This window comes from Bubalus kerabau, chromosome 4, assembly GCF_029407905.1.
Source record: "Bubalus kerabau isolate K-KA32 ecotype Philippines breed swamp buffalo chromosome 4, PCC_UOA_SB_1v2, whole genome shotgun sequence".
NCBI classification, from domain to species: domain Eukaryota; kingdom Metazoa; phylum Chordata; class Mammalia; order Artiodactyla; family Bovidae; genus Bubalus; species Bubalus kerabau.
Window position 1 is genome coordinate 140,180,021 of NC_073627.1, and position 17,278 is coordinate 140,197,298.

Sequence of the window (17,278 nt, forward strand, 5' to 3'; positions counted from 1 at the left end):
TGAATTTTGGGGAGTCTGCAAAAGGTGCGTCTCTAACAGAGTGCCCAGATGAGTCTGATGTTCCCTAAAGTTGAAAATCCTTGGCTTACGGGGTCTGCTTCGTTTCATCCCGAAAAGCAGTCTCCTCCATTCCTCTTTAATTTGAGGTCCTAAAGTAGTCTTTTGACATCCGTTTTCGTGCCAGTGTAGTAGACTGTGTTGGGCTTCCCTGGTAAAAAGAATCCGCCTGTCAGCGTAGGAGCTGTCTGGTTCAATTCCTGGGTCGGGAAGACCCCCTGGAGAAGGAAATGGCAACCCGCTCCAGTACTCTTGCCTGGGATATCCCATGGAAAGAGGAGCCTGGCCGGCTACAGTCCATGGGGACACAAAAGAATTGAACACGACTTGGCGACTAAACAGCAACAACATGGATTGTATTAGAATTCAGTCTTGAAAGAGGATCTCAATCAAATCACATTAATCTTGGAGGTGAGGTTATTTTCTTTTTCCTCCTCTCTCTCTTTAGATGGATACTTGTTCACAAGACTGCGAGCCCCTTCAAACCAAGGAGTCTCCTATTAATAACGCTGGTATGTAGAGATCTGTTGTCTCTGTGAAATTTAAGGTTTAAATATCTATCTTTTAATGATGTTTAACCTCTACCATATGTTGTCTGTTTCAGGAAAAACCCCTTTAGTTTTGGGAAATGGGAAGCTTGTAACTCCCCACAAGCAGGCAGCTGAAATGACTCCTAATTGTTACACATCAGAGACTTTTAAATCACCTTTGAACTTGTCCACAGTAACTGTGGAGCAATTGGGAATTTCACCTGAAAGCTTTGTAAATAACTCTTCAGGTAAGAACTGTTGTCCCTTTGTTGCAGTGCTTTTAAAAGTTTAAAAATTAAACTCTGTACTGTTCACCTAGCCCATCTAGCTTAGTATGTTATGTATCTAAATTGACTGGCTCTCAAACTTACTAGATCAGGGTGCCAGGGCACCAAGATGATGTTGTTCCTGATTCACAGCTATGCTCCGTATTTAAACTGGAAAAGGATATGTGTGCAAATTGCTCTTTGACCCAACACATGGAATACAGGAGGGTGTATGCCCTAAATAGTAATACATTCAACAGTCATGTATAGCAAAAATGAGAGAAAGTTGAAAGGCAACTAAGAAAATATGAAATTGAAAGAGTAGGGTATGCCTCTTCAAACTTACAAACAGAAAATTGACCCGGGCTAATCTCCCTTACAGAGTAGAAATAAAATTCACTTTTGAAGTCTGTTTTTCCTGGAGAAGAAATAAATAATAGGAATGGAATGAGATAACAGCATTTAACTATGGAGGAAAATGTGCTTGAAAGCCAAAGGGCACTAGCTTAATAACACATGATGGAGACAAGACCATAGTGGCAAACCATCCTGTGCTCCCTTCTCAAGAACATCCCACTTGGTACTTCCCTGGTGGTCCAGTGGTTAAGACTCCAAGCTCCCAATGCAGGGGACCAAGGTTGGATCTCTGGTCTGGAAACTAGATCCTGCATGCCGCAACTTTAAAAAAAAAAAAAAAAGAAGAAGAAGAAGAATGCTCTTAGACCTTTAGAAAGCTAGACTTATTTTGTGTGTTTAGGTGTGCAGCTGGAATTCAGGGTAATGTGCTGAAGGTAGACAAATATCAAGGAGAAACAAATCGTCTTGAGATAGCAGAACTTGAAAGTATGTGCCAAGGGGGAGATTGTCCTTGGAGATTAGACTAATTCTCATAAAGGGAAATTCTTAGTCCAAAGCAAGCGATACCAATCCTGTGCAGGAAATATGAAACAAAATATGAGGCGTGTTAATTCAAATGTGTTATACAACTATTTGATAAACGCTTTCTATATTGTGGGCACAGCTCCAGGGCATGGAATAAATCAGTAGTCAAAACAAAGGTCCCTACCCAAAAACTGATAATGTTTGAACAGTCTTCCTTACAGTTTTCCATTTAGATTTCTGTATCACTTTTTTACCATGTTCTCTCTCAGGCTAGTGGATCATGGGGGTATTCAGGGCATGATTACTGATGATTGCCTTTTGTTTTGTTCCAACATAAAAGAGAGTTTTCATTACAGGAAAGTCATCACCCTACCTTAAAAAATCCAGACGGCGGTCTACAGTTGGTCTTCGGGGCCTTCCTGAAACAAACCATCTAATTCGTTTCGTTGCCGAGCAGCGGAGTTTAAAGAATGCTTCATTGACCCAGACTTCCCCTTTTCAGGTATGGTGTTCTTCTAAGTTCCATCATGAATTCTTCTAGGAGGATGTTTTGCTCTGTTTAGAAAGCTTTTGTACAGTGTTGGAGCTCTGCAGTGCACCTCATCTGTTTTGAATCTGGTAAGAGGATATCTTCTCTGTGTCTTACAGAGATTTTGACCTTAGCAGAAATGTTGATGTTGAGCATGGATCTAGTAAGAGTTTTGAGATGCTGTATGGAAATGGCATTCTGGAAGAGCTTTCTATTTTGTTTGCCAGTTGCTGTCTAGTTCCTTTCTGGTTTTGTGTAATGAGGTGAGGCAGTGTTTGTTTTTCCAACCTTCTTCTTTTAATGTTTCATCTGTAAGTGTCTAATAATAACTACTATGCATTGGCGTGTAGAAATAAGAGTCCCCCCCCACCCCATAAAATATATTTGGGATAACTTTGTGGAAAGGAGCTAAGTATTTGTCTGTTGATGGAAAAGTATTTAGATGTTTTTACCAATTTTTATTAGACTAATAAATGCTTCTAAAAAGTCAAATAGTAGAAGACTTGTGGTGAAAGACAGTCTCTGGCTTGTCCTTCTTTGGCTCTTTTGGTCTGGACCTTCCTATTTGAAAAGGTACTTTTATTGACACTTCTTTATCTTTCAGTTTTAGACCCTGTGTATATGGAAGGCTGTTTACTGCACTGCAAGCCTTCTCAAAAGTTATCTGTAGGTTCCTGGGAATCTGTGAGTCCCATCCAAGAGGTCCATGAGGTCAAAAGTATGTTTTGAAACAGCACTAGGATGTTAATTTGCCCTTTTTTCACTCTGTTGATGTTATATTCATGGTGTAAAAGCTGATAGCACCAAGCAGTCATTTTACGTTCATCACTCTTCAGCATTCACAGGAAATAATAGTAAGTCCAGTATCACTAAACTTCCTTGATGAAGCAATAAAAAAATCATCCATTTTAATTTTTCAACCCTGAAATATTATGAGTGATGAAATGGGAAGTGGACACCACGCACTTTCAAAGTACATACCAAAGTGTGGTGGATGTTTCCAGAAAAATCGTGGATGTGACTGGTCGGCGCAGAGAGTTGAACTAGCTATTATTTTCATGGAACATCATATTTATATGACAAACAGACATGGTTAGCCAGACTTGGGAATGTGGCTGGCATTTTCTCAGAAATGAACAGTGAACTTGCCGTCTCAAGGAAAGACAGGTATTTCTTCCCAATGAAAAAAATTCAAGTTTTTGAGAGAGAATCAGATTATGAAAAACTTGTATTCACCACCACTCTGAACTTACTAGACAACTTCCCAGTGACTGCTTTTCTGATGGATCCTTGAGGCTATTAATGAATGTGATGTTTGGATATTGCATAATAAAATATGTCAGCATTTGAAAGATATGCACAGCTGAATGAACCAGTATTTTCTGCATGACAAGTGCTTGCAAAATACACCTTCAAGTTGCAGGATAAGCCCATGGATTCTAACATAACATAATATGAAAAGTTCATTGGCCTAACTTGAACTTTTGACTAATTTTTAACTAATTTGAACTTCGTATTTGACATTGCAACTAACCTTTAAGAAATCTTTATTGAATTTTATGGTGCATTAAAGAAAAATGTCCACAATTCTGAAAAAGTTCTTGAAATACTCTTGATAGATACAACCCACATGAATTGAGAGTCTCTGAAGTGCTCATTTTTTAGAGTGTAAAGACTTGAGAACTGTGTTAGAGTAGACGGCAGCATGGCCTGTGGGGTTGTATTGCTGGTGTTTGATTCTTGGGTTTATTGTTAGTTCATTGTGACTTTGGCAGATTAGTTGACTTCTGTGTCCTTTTCCTCCTGTATAAAATGGGTTATAATAGTAGCAAGAGTTTTATGAGGATGAATAAATTAATACATATGAAGTAATTACAACTCTGCCTGGAGCGTGGTATTTGTTGTTGTTTTGGCTGTGCTGCACACCACGTGTGATCTTAGTTCCCCAACCAGGGATCAAACCTGGCAGCCATGACATTGCAAGCGTGGAGTCTTAATCACTGGACCACCAGGCAAGTCCCTATGTTTTAGATTTGCTGTCATTGTTTTTATTTCTGTGAAAAATGAGGGTTTTGCTCTCTCACATCTCCTAACCATAACTATTCCAACACTTTCCCCTTCCTGCCAATACAACCAATTACAATATTGGTTTAAATAAGGGTTTATTGTGTATTATCTGTGGTGTTTGTGTGCTTGTGTGCATGTGTACACAGCTGTGTCCAACTCTTTGCAACCCCTGGACTGTAGCCCACCAGGCTCCTCTGTCCATGGGATTCTCCAGGCAAGAATAAAGAATACTAGAATGGGTTGCCATTTTCTTCAGGAAATCTTCCCAACCCAGGGATCGAACCTGCATCTCCTGCATTTTTTGTTTCTTTCTTTGTTTAATCTTTTATCACGTAATCTTGAGAATCCCTACACTCTGACAGAACTGTAAATCTTAGGAGTCCATCCATTCTTTTCTCATTTCTAAGTGCACTCTGACTTAGATTAGCTTCGATCTAGATTTGCTGGACAGCTGTCACTTCATGACTTCTTTTCACCATCCTTGGTAATTTCCTTTTTCTCTCCTATTTGTATTTCCTTTCTCCATAATCTCATATTTTTTCTTGGTGCACTGCCTCATTTTTCTGGAGCCTCTGCATCTCTGACAAAGTTTATCCTACCAACATAATTGAATTATGATTTATTCTGTATCGAAATCTGGATTGGACCTATTTTCCCTCAAAATTTTGAAATTTTGAAGGCATTTTCTGTTGTATTTTAGCTTACAGAATGAAAAAATCCTATTCATTCCTTCATTCATTCAACTTATCTTTGATTCCCTATCCTTTGTTTGGCCTTCTTTTTCATTCTGGAAGCTCCATTCCTGCTGTTATAAAATATCATGATGGGACTATCTCTCACGGTGGCCTGTTGAGGACATTATAGGTTTTTCTTCCTTAGATCTCAGGGTCTCATTTTACTACTTAATTGTTTTAGGTTCTGGCTCACGCTCAAATCTTTTCTTCAGATGCCTAGTGATCCTTGACTCTGTTCACATTTAAAAGTGCGACACTTTGAAAATTGCTCGTGCTCAGTCACAGAGTCTGATCAAACTCCAGGAGACAGTGAAGGACAGGGAAGCCTGGTGTGTTGTGGTGCATGGGGCTGCAAAGAGTCAGAGACCACCGAGCGACTGAACAACAAGCTTGAGGATTGTTCCTTTCATTTCTGTGATATTTTAGTTCAGTTCAGTTCAGTTCAGTCGCTCAGTCGTGTCTGACTCTGCCACCCCATGAATCGCAGCACGCCAGGCCTCCCTGTCCAACACCAACTCCCGGAGTTCACCCAGACTCACGTCCATCGAGTCAGTGATGCCATCCAGCCATCTCATCCCTGTCGTCCCCTTCTCCTCCTGCCCCCAATCCCTCCCAGCATCAGAGTCTTTTCCAATGAGTCAACTCTTCACATGAAGTGGCCAAAGTACTGGAGATTCAGCTTTAGCATCATTCCTTCCAAAGAAATCCCAGGGCTGATCTCCTTCAGAATGGACTGGTTGGATCTCCTGGCAGTCCAAGGAACTCTCAAGAGTCTTCTCCAACACCACAGTTCAAAAGCAGAAATTCTTCAGCGCTCAGCCTTCTTCACAGTCCAGCTCTCACATCCATACATGACCACAGGAAAAACCATAGCCTTGACTAGACGAACCTTTGTTGGCAAAGTAATGTCTCTGCTTTTGAATATGCTATCTAGGTTGGTCATAACTTTCCTTCCAAGGAGTAAGCGTCTTTTAATTTCATGGCTGCAGTCACCATCTGCAATGATTTTGGAGCCCCCAAAAATAAAGTCTGACACTGTTTCCACTGTTTCCCCATCTATTTCCCATGAAGTGATGGGACCAGATGCCATGATCTTCGTTTTCTGAATGTTGAGCTTGAAGCCAACTTTTTCACTCTCTTCTTTCACTTTCATCAAGAGGCTCTTTAGTTCTTCACTTTCTGCTGTAAGGGTGGTGTCATCTGCATATCTGAGGAGATATATCTGAGGAGAAATATCAATAGATATTTCTCCCGGCAATCTTGATTCCAGCTTGTGTTTCTTCCAGTCCAGCGTTTCTCATGATGTACTCTGCATATAAGTTAAATAAGCAGGGTGACAATATACAGCCTTGACGTACTCCTTTTCCTATTTGGAACCAGTCTGTTGTTCCATGTCCAGTTCTAACTGCTGCTTCCTGACCTGCATACAGATTTCTCAAGAGGCAGGTCAGGTGGTCTGGTATTCCCATCTCTTTCAGCATTTTCCACAGTTTATTGTGATCCACAAAGTCGAAGGCTTTGGCATAATCAATAAAGCAGAAATAGATGTTTTTCTGGAATTCTCTTGCTTTTTCGATGATCCAGCAGATGTTGGCAATTTGATCTCTGGTTCCTCTGCCTTTTCTAAAACCAGCTTGAACATCTGGAAGTTCACGGTTCACATATTGCTGAAGCCTGGCTTGGAGAATTTTGAGCATTACTTTACTAGCATGTGAGATGAGTGCAATTGTGCGGTAGTTTGAGCATTCTTTGGCGTTGCCTTTCTTTGGGATTGGAATGAAAACTGACCTTTTCCAGTCCTGTGGCCACTGCTGAGTTTTCCAAATTTGCTGGCATATTGAGTGCAGCACTTTCACAGCATCATCTTTCAGGATTTGAAATAGCTCAACTGGAATTCCGTCACCTCCACTAGCTTTGTTCGTAGTGATGCTTTCTAAGGCCCACTTGACTTCACATTCCAGGATGTCTGGCTATAGGTAAGTGTGAGTGATCACACCATCGTGATTATCTTGGTAGTGAAGATCTTTTTTGTACAGTTCTTCTGTGTATTCTTGCCACCTCTTCTTAATATCTTCTGCTTCTGTTAGGTCCATACCATTTCTGTCCTTTATTGTGCCCATCTTTGCATGAAATGTTCCCTTGGCTGTTGAAATTTAGACAGGGGTTGCAGTGAATCTGGAGATTGTTTTGGGTAGTGTGGACCTTTTAACAAGTGCTTCTTCTAGTACCGGAGCACAAAATACCTTTCCATTTATTTGTGCCTTTTTTCAGTTCCTTTCATCAATGTCTTACAGTTTTCAAGATACAGATCTTTCACTTCCTTGGTTCAGTTTATTTCTTAGTATTTTATTCTTTTTGATACAGCTGTAAATGTTCTCTTAAGTCTTCTTTCCTATAATTCTTTGAGTGTAGAAACACAACAGATTTTTTTTATGTTCCTTTTGTATTCTGCAATTTTATTGAATTTCTTTTTTCCAACAGTTTTTGAGTGTGGTTGTGTTTGTACATATGTCATCTGAAAATGGTGACAGTTTTATTTTTCCCTTTCCAACTTGGCTGTCTTTTCTTTTTTTTTTTCCTAACTGCTGCTTCTTATTCTTTCAGTATTAAGGGATTAGCTATTGACTTCCTACTGTGTTCAATGAAAAACTAGCCCTCTTTCTTCTTCATCCCTTTTATCATAAACATAGATACGCACTTCCCATCCTTTACAACTTCCCAGTAGATAAGTTACTTGAGTATTCAAGTCTTTGTTATTGTGACCATGTGTGTTATTTTCACCTGTTTTCCCTTCTGCATTTGTCTTATCCAACCTTTTCTTTTGAGTCATTTTCCTTTAGCACAAACAAATCTTTATCTGTCCCTTTAACTTTCCCTAGGGGATTCCCTGGTGACTCAGACAGTAAAGAATCTGCCTGCAGTGCAGGAAACCCATGTTCAGTTCCTGGGTTAGGAAGATCCCCTAGAGGAGGAAATGGCAACCCACTCCAGTATTCTTGCCTGGAGGATCCCATGGACAGAGGAGCCTGGTGGGCTGCAATACACGGGGACATAGTCAGACATGACTGAGCGGCTGCCACTTAACTTTGTCTAGACCCCCATGGCGTCCTATTTCTGTGCCTGTCCCTCACAGGAAACTCCTTGAACAGTTGTCCTGTCTCACTCCTCTTCCATCATCTCCAGTGTCTGTAGCCACTCCACCTGGGCTTCTGCCTTGATCCCAAATGGCCCACACCTTGGCCAAGACCATGATTGATTAAGTCTTACTTTGCATCTTAATCAGCATTGCCTCAGCATTTGACTGAACTCAGCTACTCCCTCGGAGAAGGCAATGGCACCCCACTCCAGTACTCTTGCCTGGAAAATCCAATGGACGGAGGAGCCTGGAAAGCTGCAGTCCATGGGGTCGATGAGGGTCAGACACGACTGAGCGACTTCACTTTCACTTTTCACTTTCATGCATTGGAGAAAGAAATGGCAACCCACTCCAGTGTTCTTGCCTGGAGAATCCCAGGGACGGGAGAGCCTAGTGGGCTGCCGTCTATGGGGTCGCACAGAGTCGGACACAACTGAAGTGACTTAGCAGCAGCAGCAGCTACTCCTTCCTTGAAGCACTTTGCTTGGCTCTTGGGGATACCAAACTCACCTCATTTTCTTCTTGTTATTGTCATCCCTGCCTCTGCAGATCTCCCTTTTTTAGTTCTCCCCTCAAAAATGTTTGAGCGCCCCAGACTCTCCTCTGCCCCCATCTTGTTGCTTTCCTTATGTAAAATAATCCTTTCCCATGACTTTGGACATTGTCTATAGACTTGTGACTCATAAAGTTGGCCCGAAGTTCTGTAGAGCTCATACTCAGATACCCTCTTGCCTATTCAGCATCTTCCCTTTGGTGTTTCAGTAAGCACTTCGAGCATTACATGCTGCTGCTGCTGCTAAGTCGCTTCAGTTGTGTCCAACTCTGTGCGACCCCATAGACAGCAGCCCACTAGGCTTCTCTGTCCCTGGGATTCTTCAGGCAAGAACACTGGAGTGGGTTGCCATTACATGGTCACAGCTAAAGTCTCGGTTTCCATTCCCCACCATTTCCCCATCTCAGCACACACCATCGTCCAGTTGCTCTGGCCAACAACCTGCCAGTCTTCCTCGGTTTCATTTCCTTTTAATCCCTCACATCCAACACAGCATTGCCTTTTCAGTTCATTTCAGAAACCTCTCTGTAAGCTCTCACATCTCTCAGCTTGGCTGCTACAGCCCTTACGTGCTTTCTACCTGAATCACCAGCAGCTTCTTCATAACTAGTCTCCTTCTCACCTTCCCTGATCCATCCACCATCCCACAGAGCAGTCAGAGCGATACATTTCAAGTACGAATAAGGGACTTGCTTGGCAGTCCAGTGGTTAAGACTCCACCCTTCCAATGCAAGGGAGCGCAGGTTCAATCCCTGACTGGAAAACAAAGATTTCACATGCCGTGGGGTGCAACAACAACAAAAATAATAAAAATGCTAAAGTATGAATCAGATCAATCACTCTGCATCTTAAAACCTTCCCATGGATTCCCGTTATGCCTTCAATTAAACACAAACCACATCTCGAAGCCTTCATGCCCTCCCTGATCCGAGCCCTGCCCACTCCATCCTCAGCTCCCTGTCTCCTGCATTTTCTGGGCCCCCTTGCCTTCTTTCTGCCGCATCCTCTCTGCATTCCAGGCCTCTTGTTCTGCCTTGTTCTTGCAGAATGCCTCCCTTTTCTCGTATCTTCCTTTCATTCATATTCATAGTGTTGGTCAGTGAGTCTTGTCCGACTCTCTGCGATCCTGTGGACTCCTCTGTCCATGGAATTCTCCAAGCAAGAGTACTGGAGTGGGTTGCCATTCCCTTCTGCAGCGGATCTTCCTGACCCACGGTTCGAATCCAGTTCTTGTGCATTGTAGGTGAATTCTTTAGTCTCCCACTTAATGTTTTGGTTTCAACTCAGCTGTTACTTCAGAGGGAGTGCTGTCCTGACTTAAGTAGAGCAGCACTGTTATTACCGAATCACACTCCTTTTTTAGCTTCTCAGTGGCACCTCTTGTACTTGAAATTATATGAATACATTTTCAGAATTTTACTCTAGAATGTCATTTCCTCCTGTATTCTGAGCCTTTCAAATGGTTTCTGGCACAGGGAAAGAATGTTGACTGAATGATATAATTCCTAAGACACAAGTATCCAAAAAAAGCAGTATGTTTTTTAATGCTTCCTTTACTTTTCATATATGAACGTTGTTCTCTTTCTCAATCAGAAAATAGAGGAACAATGATTTTGACTGGGGAACCTTTAATTTGTTTAAAGCAGATATCAAAATGGGCCAGACTCCTAGGAGATTAAACCTAACCTTCCCATGTTCAAATATAAGTTTACAAAAAAGGTACATTAAACATAAATTGTATGGCTTTAGGATAAACCCTTTCTTTCTCTGTATCTCAGATGAGAGTTGACCACCAACCAGCTTTTTATGAATGTCATGTCATAAACGTTTACATGGTCAACCTGTTTGAATTTTAAATGTTCTATTATGTAACAAAGTTTGCTTTATGAATGTATTTAACTGGGAATAAAATCAAGAGTATGAGCAGATTCATCATCAAACATGGCTTCAAGATTTTAACAGGGTTTTCTCCATATGATATCTTAAAGAGAAGTATTTTTTTATTTTATTTTTGCTTGTTAGTGGAATTCCTTAAATTGCTGTAAGCTCCAAATCAGTGGAAATATGTTAGTCTAAATAATACAGATGGGGGTGGTGGGTGGGGAGAAGTTCTAGATAGAGAACTTAATCAGTAATTTATTTTATGGGTAACAGAACTCTTACATTATACATCACATTTATCTGGCACTTCTGCCCCTGCTCGTGGTTGTTTAGTCACTAAGTCGTGTCTGACTCTTTGGCGACTTCATGAACTGTAGCCTGCCAGGCTGCTCTGTCCATGAGATTTCCAGGCAGGAATATTGGAGTGGGTTGCCATTTCCTTCTCCAGGGGATCGTCCCAGATCAGGGATTAAACCTATGTCTCCTACATTGGCTGGAGAAGGAAATGGTAGCTCACTCCAATATTGTTGCCTGGGAAATCCCACAGAGAAGAGTCTGGTGGGCTACAGTTCATGGGATCACAAAGCGTTGGACACGACTGGGCGACTAAACAGCTTTGGCAGACAGGTTCTTTACCACTGAGCCACCAGGGAAGCTCCCTACCCCCACCCCTGCTAGTACCAATTTAATTTGATGACTCTTCAGCTGTTAGCGGAGTTTCCAGAGAGCTCTGTTTTTAACTATTTGGCTTTGTAGTTTGAGCAAATGACTAGGTTTCACCTCTGAGGAAGTAAGCCCCCTATGACATCAGAAAGATTTAGCTCAGGGTTGCCAAAGGAGAGACGGTATGTGTAGGAAGGTATCCAAGCTACTGCAGAACATCTGTCTCTTGTTCTGGCCCCTGGTGTGTGTATGGATGGAAATGAATAGAGACCAGCATGAATGGAACTAGTTATGCTGAGACTTCCACATGACACAGGGGCCAAGGCAGATCGTCAAATGTTATTTTTAGCAAAATTTGGTAAAATTTCCAAATAGTTTCTTCTTGTCCCTTCTTCGTAGCTCTGTCTCCAGAATTTGTTGTTTTCTTGTAACCTTAATCTTCATATAGTTTCTCTCTCTCTTTAATTATTGGGTAAACCCTTCACTAACTATGTAGACAAAACATTCTTAATACTGACTTTAATTTTTTAATTTTTACTTTTCATATAATTTCTAAAGTTTATATTCTACTTATAGGTATTACAAAGTATTGGTTATATTCCCTGTGTTGTACGATATATCCTTGTAACCTATCTTACATCCACTAGTTTGTACCTCCCACTCACCACCCCCCAACCCCATATTACCCCTGTCCCATAAAAAGTATTTTGTTCTCTAGAGCTGTTTGATTGTTTTTTGTTATATTCTCTAGTTCACTGTGTTTTTATTTTTGCTGTGTTTTTTAGATTGACATATAAGTGATATCGTATAGTATTTGTCTTTGTCTGTCTGATTTCAGTTAACATGATACCTTCCAAGTGCATTTGATGCAGGTGGCAGAATTACAGTCTTTTTTATGGCTGAGTAGTATTCCAGTATATTATGGATGTTCCAGTACACACATTGTGTATCCATTGGTCTGCTGATGGATGCTTAGGTTGCTTCCATATCTTGGCAGTTGAAAATAATGCTGCTATGAACATTGGGGTTCATATATCTCTTCGAGTTAGAGGTTTTAGGGGGTTATATATCCAGGTGAATGGCTGGGTCATGTGGTAGTTCTATTTTTAGTTCTTTCAGAGACCTCCATACTATTTTCCACAGTGGCTACACCAATTTCCATTCCTACCAACAGCAATGAGGGTTCCTTTTTTTCCTTTGGTCACACCATGTGGCATGCAGAATCTTAGTTACCATCCAGGGATCAAACCCATGCCCCCTGCAGTGAAGCATGGAGTCTTAACCACTGGACCACCAGGGAAGTCCTGATCTGTGAGCTTTTTGATGGTGGCTATGCTGACAGCTGTGAGGTGATACCTCACTGAGGTTTTGATTTGCATTTCCCTAATGATTAGTGATGTTGAGCATCGTTTCATGCGCCTGCTACTCATCCAACAGGAAGAAAAGTTCTTCTGTACAGTTTTTAAGGGATAATATACATCATATGTAAACAACATATATAATTCAACGTTCATGAAAGTAAAAGTGTTAGTCGCTCTGTTGTGTCCGACTCCGTGACCCCATCGACTGTAGCCCATTAGGCTCCTCTGCCATGGAATTCTCTAGGCAAGAATACTGGAGTGGGATGCCATTTCCTTCTTCAGGGAATCTTCCTGACCTAGGGATCAAACCTGTGTCTCTCACGTTGCAGACAGATTCTTTACCATCTGAGTCACCAGGGAAGTCATTGAATGTAAAGATTTGTTTAACTCTCAAATAATTGGGATGTGTTTTGTCTGGGTTTCTTTTTAAAGTGCTTCCCATCTACTCCAGACAGACTTCTCTTCTCTCCTCCATGGGTTTGTCAATATCAGTACTGGCCAACCTTTTGCTCCATGTTTATAGTAATATAAACTTTTAATAGCTACCAAAGAGTAGCTGTTGCTCTTTGGTAAGGCTTGCCTGGTATTTCAGCTGGTAAATAATGCACCTGCAATTCAGAAGACCCCGATTTGATTCCTGGGTCAGGAAGACCTGCTGGAGAAGGGATAGGCTACCCAATCCAGTATTCTTGGGCTTCCCTGGTGGCTCAGATGGTAAAGAATCTGCCTGCAATGCGGGAGACCTGGCTTTGATCCCTGAGTTGGGAAGATCCCCTGGAGGAGGACATGGCAACCCACTCCAGTATTCTTGCCTGGAGAATCCCATGGACAGAGGAGCCTGGCGGGCTACAGTCCGTGGAGTCACAAAGAATCGTACACAACTGAGCAACTCAGCACAAGTAGGAGAGAGGAGAAACAGAGATGAGGGCAGCACACTGAATGTTCAGACTAAAAATACATGATTTGGGACTTCCCTGCTGATCTAGTAGTTAAGACTCCACGGTTCCACTAAAGGGAATCCTTCCGCTGCAGGGGCACAGGTTCAACTCTTAGGGAACTAAGATCCCGCATGCTGAGTGGCATGGCCAGAAAATAAAAAAAATTGTTTAAAAAATGTTCGATTCAAGGGAGGAGGGTCTCTTCTCTATTAACTTTTTACCTCTGATCTTCAAAAAGCCCATCTTTGGCTTGATTTGTAATGTCCTCTGTGCTTCTATATTTTAACAGGGCAGCCCTGCTTTGTATCGAAATGTTTATTCTTTAAGAGAGCAAATGTCTGCCTTCCATTTGGCTTTTAACTCCATAAAGGAAAACGAGAAAATGACTGACTGTCCTGAATCCTCAGAGGCAAAAGGAGTGTTCAAGACCAGAGGCTTGAGTGAGTAGAAAGAATTCAGTCTGTTTGGACTTTTGCATCTTTTGAGACAAACCTCTGAGATATTAAAAAAAAGATTTACTTCTATAGTGTGAAAGCTATCTTTTCTGAATAAAGCCATAACATTTAAAATTTGGGATGTTTCACACAAAAATCTAGATTTCTGATTTCTTTTGAAAAAACATCATTCCTGAGCATACACCTTATGTTTTCATATGGCCACAATTAACTGTTAAATGTTACAATGTCAGAGCCCATGGACTGTTTCATCTTTAAAAGTGGGCATGCCCGTAGATTTGGGTGAACAACCCTTCTTTTTTTTTTCTTTTTAAATTTATTTTTATATTGAAGGATAATTGCCTACAGAATTTTGTTGTTTTTCTGTCAAACCCTTGGTTTTTTAGAGGATTATTATTAATTTTGGTAAGCATTTATATGAATACCAAACACCCAACCCTGATATTGTAAACAGATATATTTATTCTGACATCTCAATAGCCTACTCTTTACCATAAGTTTTAGATTGTAACTTTTTGATAATTTTTTCTGTCACTTTTGATTTTCCAACCACAAAGCATTTCAGACCCCAGAACTAGACAAAATCCTGGCCTTGCTGTAATTGATGTAATCCTAAGGTTCCAAATGGTTTTGTTTGGTTTGTTGAACCATCTTCAGGTACATTTCAACACCTACTTGATTGTAGGGCATTGTTACTAATACAAATCCAGTACATCTGCCTCTGCAGTATACAACCTGCTCCCATACACTCATTTATATTTGTGATTTGTAACTTACCTATTTTTCAGTTTTTATCTGAGCTTTAAGATATTTTATTTACACAATTGCTATAAATTCTGTGGACAATTAAATTCCCTTTTTGTACCCAGGAAAAATTGTGGCTGTATTTTTCATAAAATCATATACAGTCAGAACAGAACCAATATTGGAACATAACCACATCCTTTAAAATGTTCAAAAGAAAAGGTTTCATTTTAAATTAAAAAAATAGAATGAGATATTATATCAGAAATGCAAATATATCTTGGTGTATCTTTTGAAAGCCCAAAGAAAGTTAATTCTGATAATTGTTATCCTTTTAGTAGTCATGTTCTCTTGCATTTCAGTTAGATTTCCTTTTTGAATAAAAATGTACTACTAGATTTTCCTTTTCATTGTTAAAGGATTTATGTTCAAGCATTAAATTACATCATGAAATTATGATGATGGGTGCAGTTTTCAAATGATATTGTAAAAGAAAATCTTTGAACCTGTTTTGTTTTTCTTTTGTTTTGTGTACCTAGCCAAAAAGGAAAGTCTTGGTGAATGTCAGCTGTCTGAGTTCTCTGCACAGTCATCATCCAAACGTCGGAGACTATCCTCTCCAAGCAGCTCTAATGTAAATCTAACTGATGCGGTTGATCTCCAGACCTGCGGTGTTAATGTCGCTGCTTGTCCCAGTACAGACATGAAGTGTGCTGTTGAAACTTGTGCTGATCTCTCCCAGGTAATGCACTTACTGGGAACAGGAAATGAAGTTTTGGTCTTTCTAGCTAGCAGTTTGAGGACCATCAATGCCCTTTTGCAGTTGTAGTACTTACGTATGTTGTGTTGCAGTGTTTTGGGCTTCCCAGGTGGGTCAGTGGTAAAGGAACCCACCTGCCAATGTAGGAGACACAGGTTCAGTCCCTAAGTCTGGAAGATCCCCTGGAGAAGGAAATGACAACCCACTCTAGTATTCTTGCCTGGGAAATCCCATGGACAGAGGAGCCTGGTAGGACTACCATCCACAGGGTTGCAAAAGATTCGGACTTAGTGACTAAACAAGAACAACAACATGCTATTACTGTATTTGAGCTGGGTTTTAAATTGTGTGTGTATGAGGGATTTCCTGCTTGTTAAATTTTTGTGTGGTTGGTTGGCTTACTGGCTATAAGAGACTGCTTTGATCAATATGTTGCTTTTGATATGAAAAACACTATACAAAATGAAGCCCTGTGATCTTCTATTTGCCATGTGTTATTCTAGATACCAACGGTACCATGGTGAGAAAGTCCCAGTCCCACCCTTGAACAGCATTTTGTCTGCTGTAGGCAGTAGACATATGAGCATCTTACTTACATAGACCTGGTAAATGAGGTGACGGTTACACTTGGGCTGTACCCCCAAGGTCTGGGGTCTGTCATGTCTGCGTTGCAGCCCTTCAGTGGTTTAATACTAGCTGGAAAGCAAGGTGTCATTTAGCAATTTTTCTCTTCCTCTCCCCACTTCTTTCAAGTAGCCATAGGGGTTTTTTTGTTGTTGCTTATAACTGCTTAGAGGCTGTCAACATCATCAAAAGATGATAAGCAACACGAGTTCAATAATACTGTTGCAGATCCTTGCGTGTATGCATGCTTAGTTGCATCAGTCATGTCTGACTCTTTGAGACCGTATGGACCATAGCCCACGAGGCTCCTCTGTCTGTGGGATTCTCCAGGCAAGAATACTGGAGTGGGTTGCCATGCCCTCCTCTTGGGGGTCTTCCCGACCCAGAGATCAAACCCGCATCTCTTACGTCTCCTGCATTGGCAGGCAGATTCTTTACCACTAGCACCACCAACCCGAGGATCCTCGACCTTCACACAAGTGTAAACAGGGAGCTAGTTCTCTCATGACCCTGAGTTTTGCTTTGATACAGTAGGTTCCTGTTTCTTTACTGAGAGAAGACACCTTATGCCAGTAGAGCGGAAGCTTTTTTCCTTGCACCTTCTCTGTCATGTAGCTCCAGCACATGTCCTGTTGATCCTGTCTAGACTGGCTTAATAGATGTTTGCTGCCCATTATGGTCAACCATCAGGACCCATGAGTTTCATATGTATCTCAGAGTCGCTTATAATCTCTACTCTCTCTGCCCTGTTCTAGTTGATATGAAATCATCTGATGGTAATTTTTTAATCAGAATTTTGATTAATTTTTGGACACATCATGATTTAGAAATGGTTTCCATATTAATAGGAGTGTGTTTTCTACCCTGACCATTAATGGTTTTCCCTTTCTAGCTTTTGATATCTTCTGTTGTTTGATTAGTAATTTTGTTTTTCATTATTTTGAGAATTTCCTCTTTAAGGAAAGTAGTTAACATAGTTTTCTAGACTTCAAACAATAAGGCAGCAAAAACTATGCCCTGTGAACACTTCCTAGGGAATTGAGCATTGTTGGATTGGATGTTTAGGAGTTAGTGAGAATGAAAACTCTGTTTTTAGTT

At 40.8% G+C, this 17,278-nt stretch overlaps 1 protein-coding gene across 2 annotated transcripts in view; it reads left to right on the top strand.

Moving 5' to 3' along the window:
- Positions 1–17,278, top strand: part of CDCA2 (cell division cycle associated 2) — a 43,891-nt gene that overhangs the window by 803 nt on the left and 25,810 nt on the right. For both annotated transcript variants that reach the window (XM_055578768.1, XM_055578767.1), the window contains exons 2-6: positions 506–569; positions 662–835; positions 2,092–2,237; positions 13,887–14,037; positions 15,336–15,538. In XM_055578768.1, the coding sequence (XP_055434743.1) occupies positions 506–569; positions 662–835; positions 2,092–2,237; positions 13,887–14,037; positions 15,336–15,538 (738 nt within the window). The remainder of the gene's footprint in view (positions 1–505; positions 570–661; positions 836–2,091; positions 2,238–13,886; positions 14,038–15,335; positions 15,539–17,278) is intronic.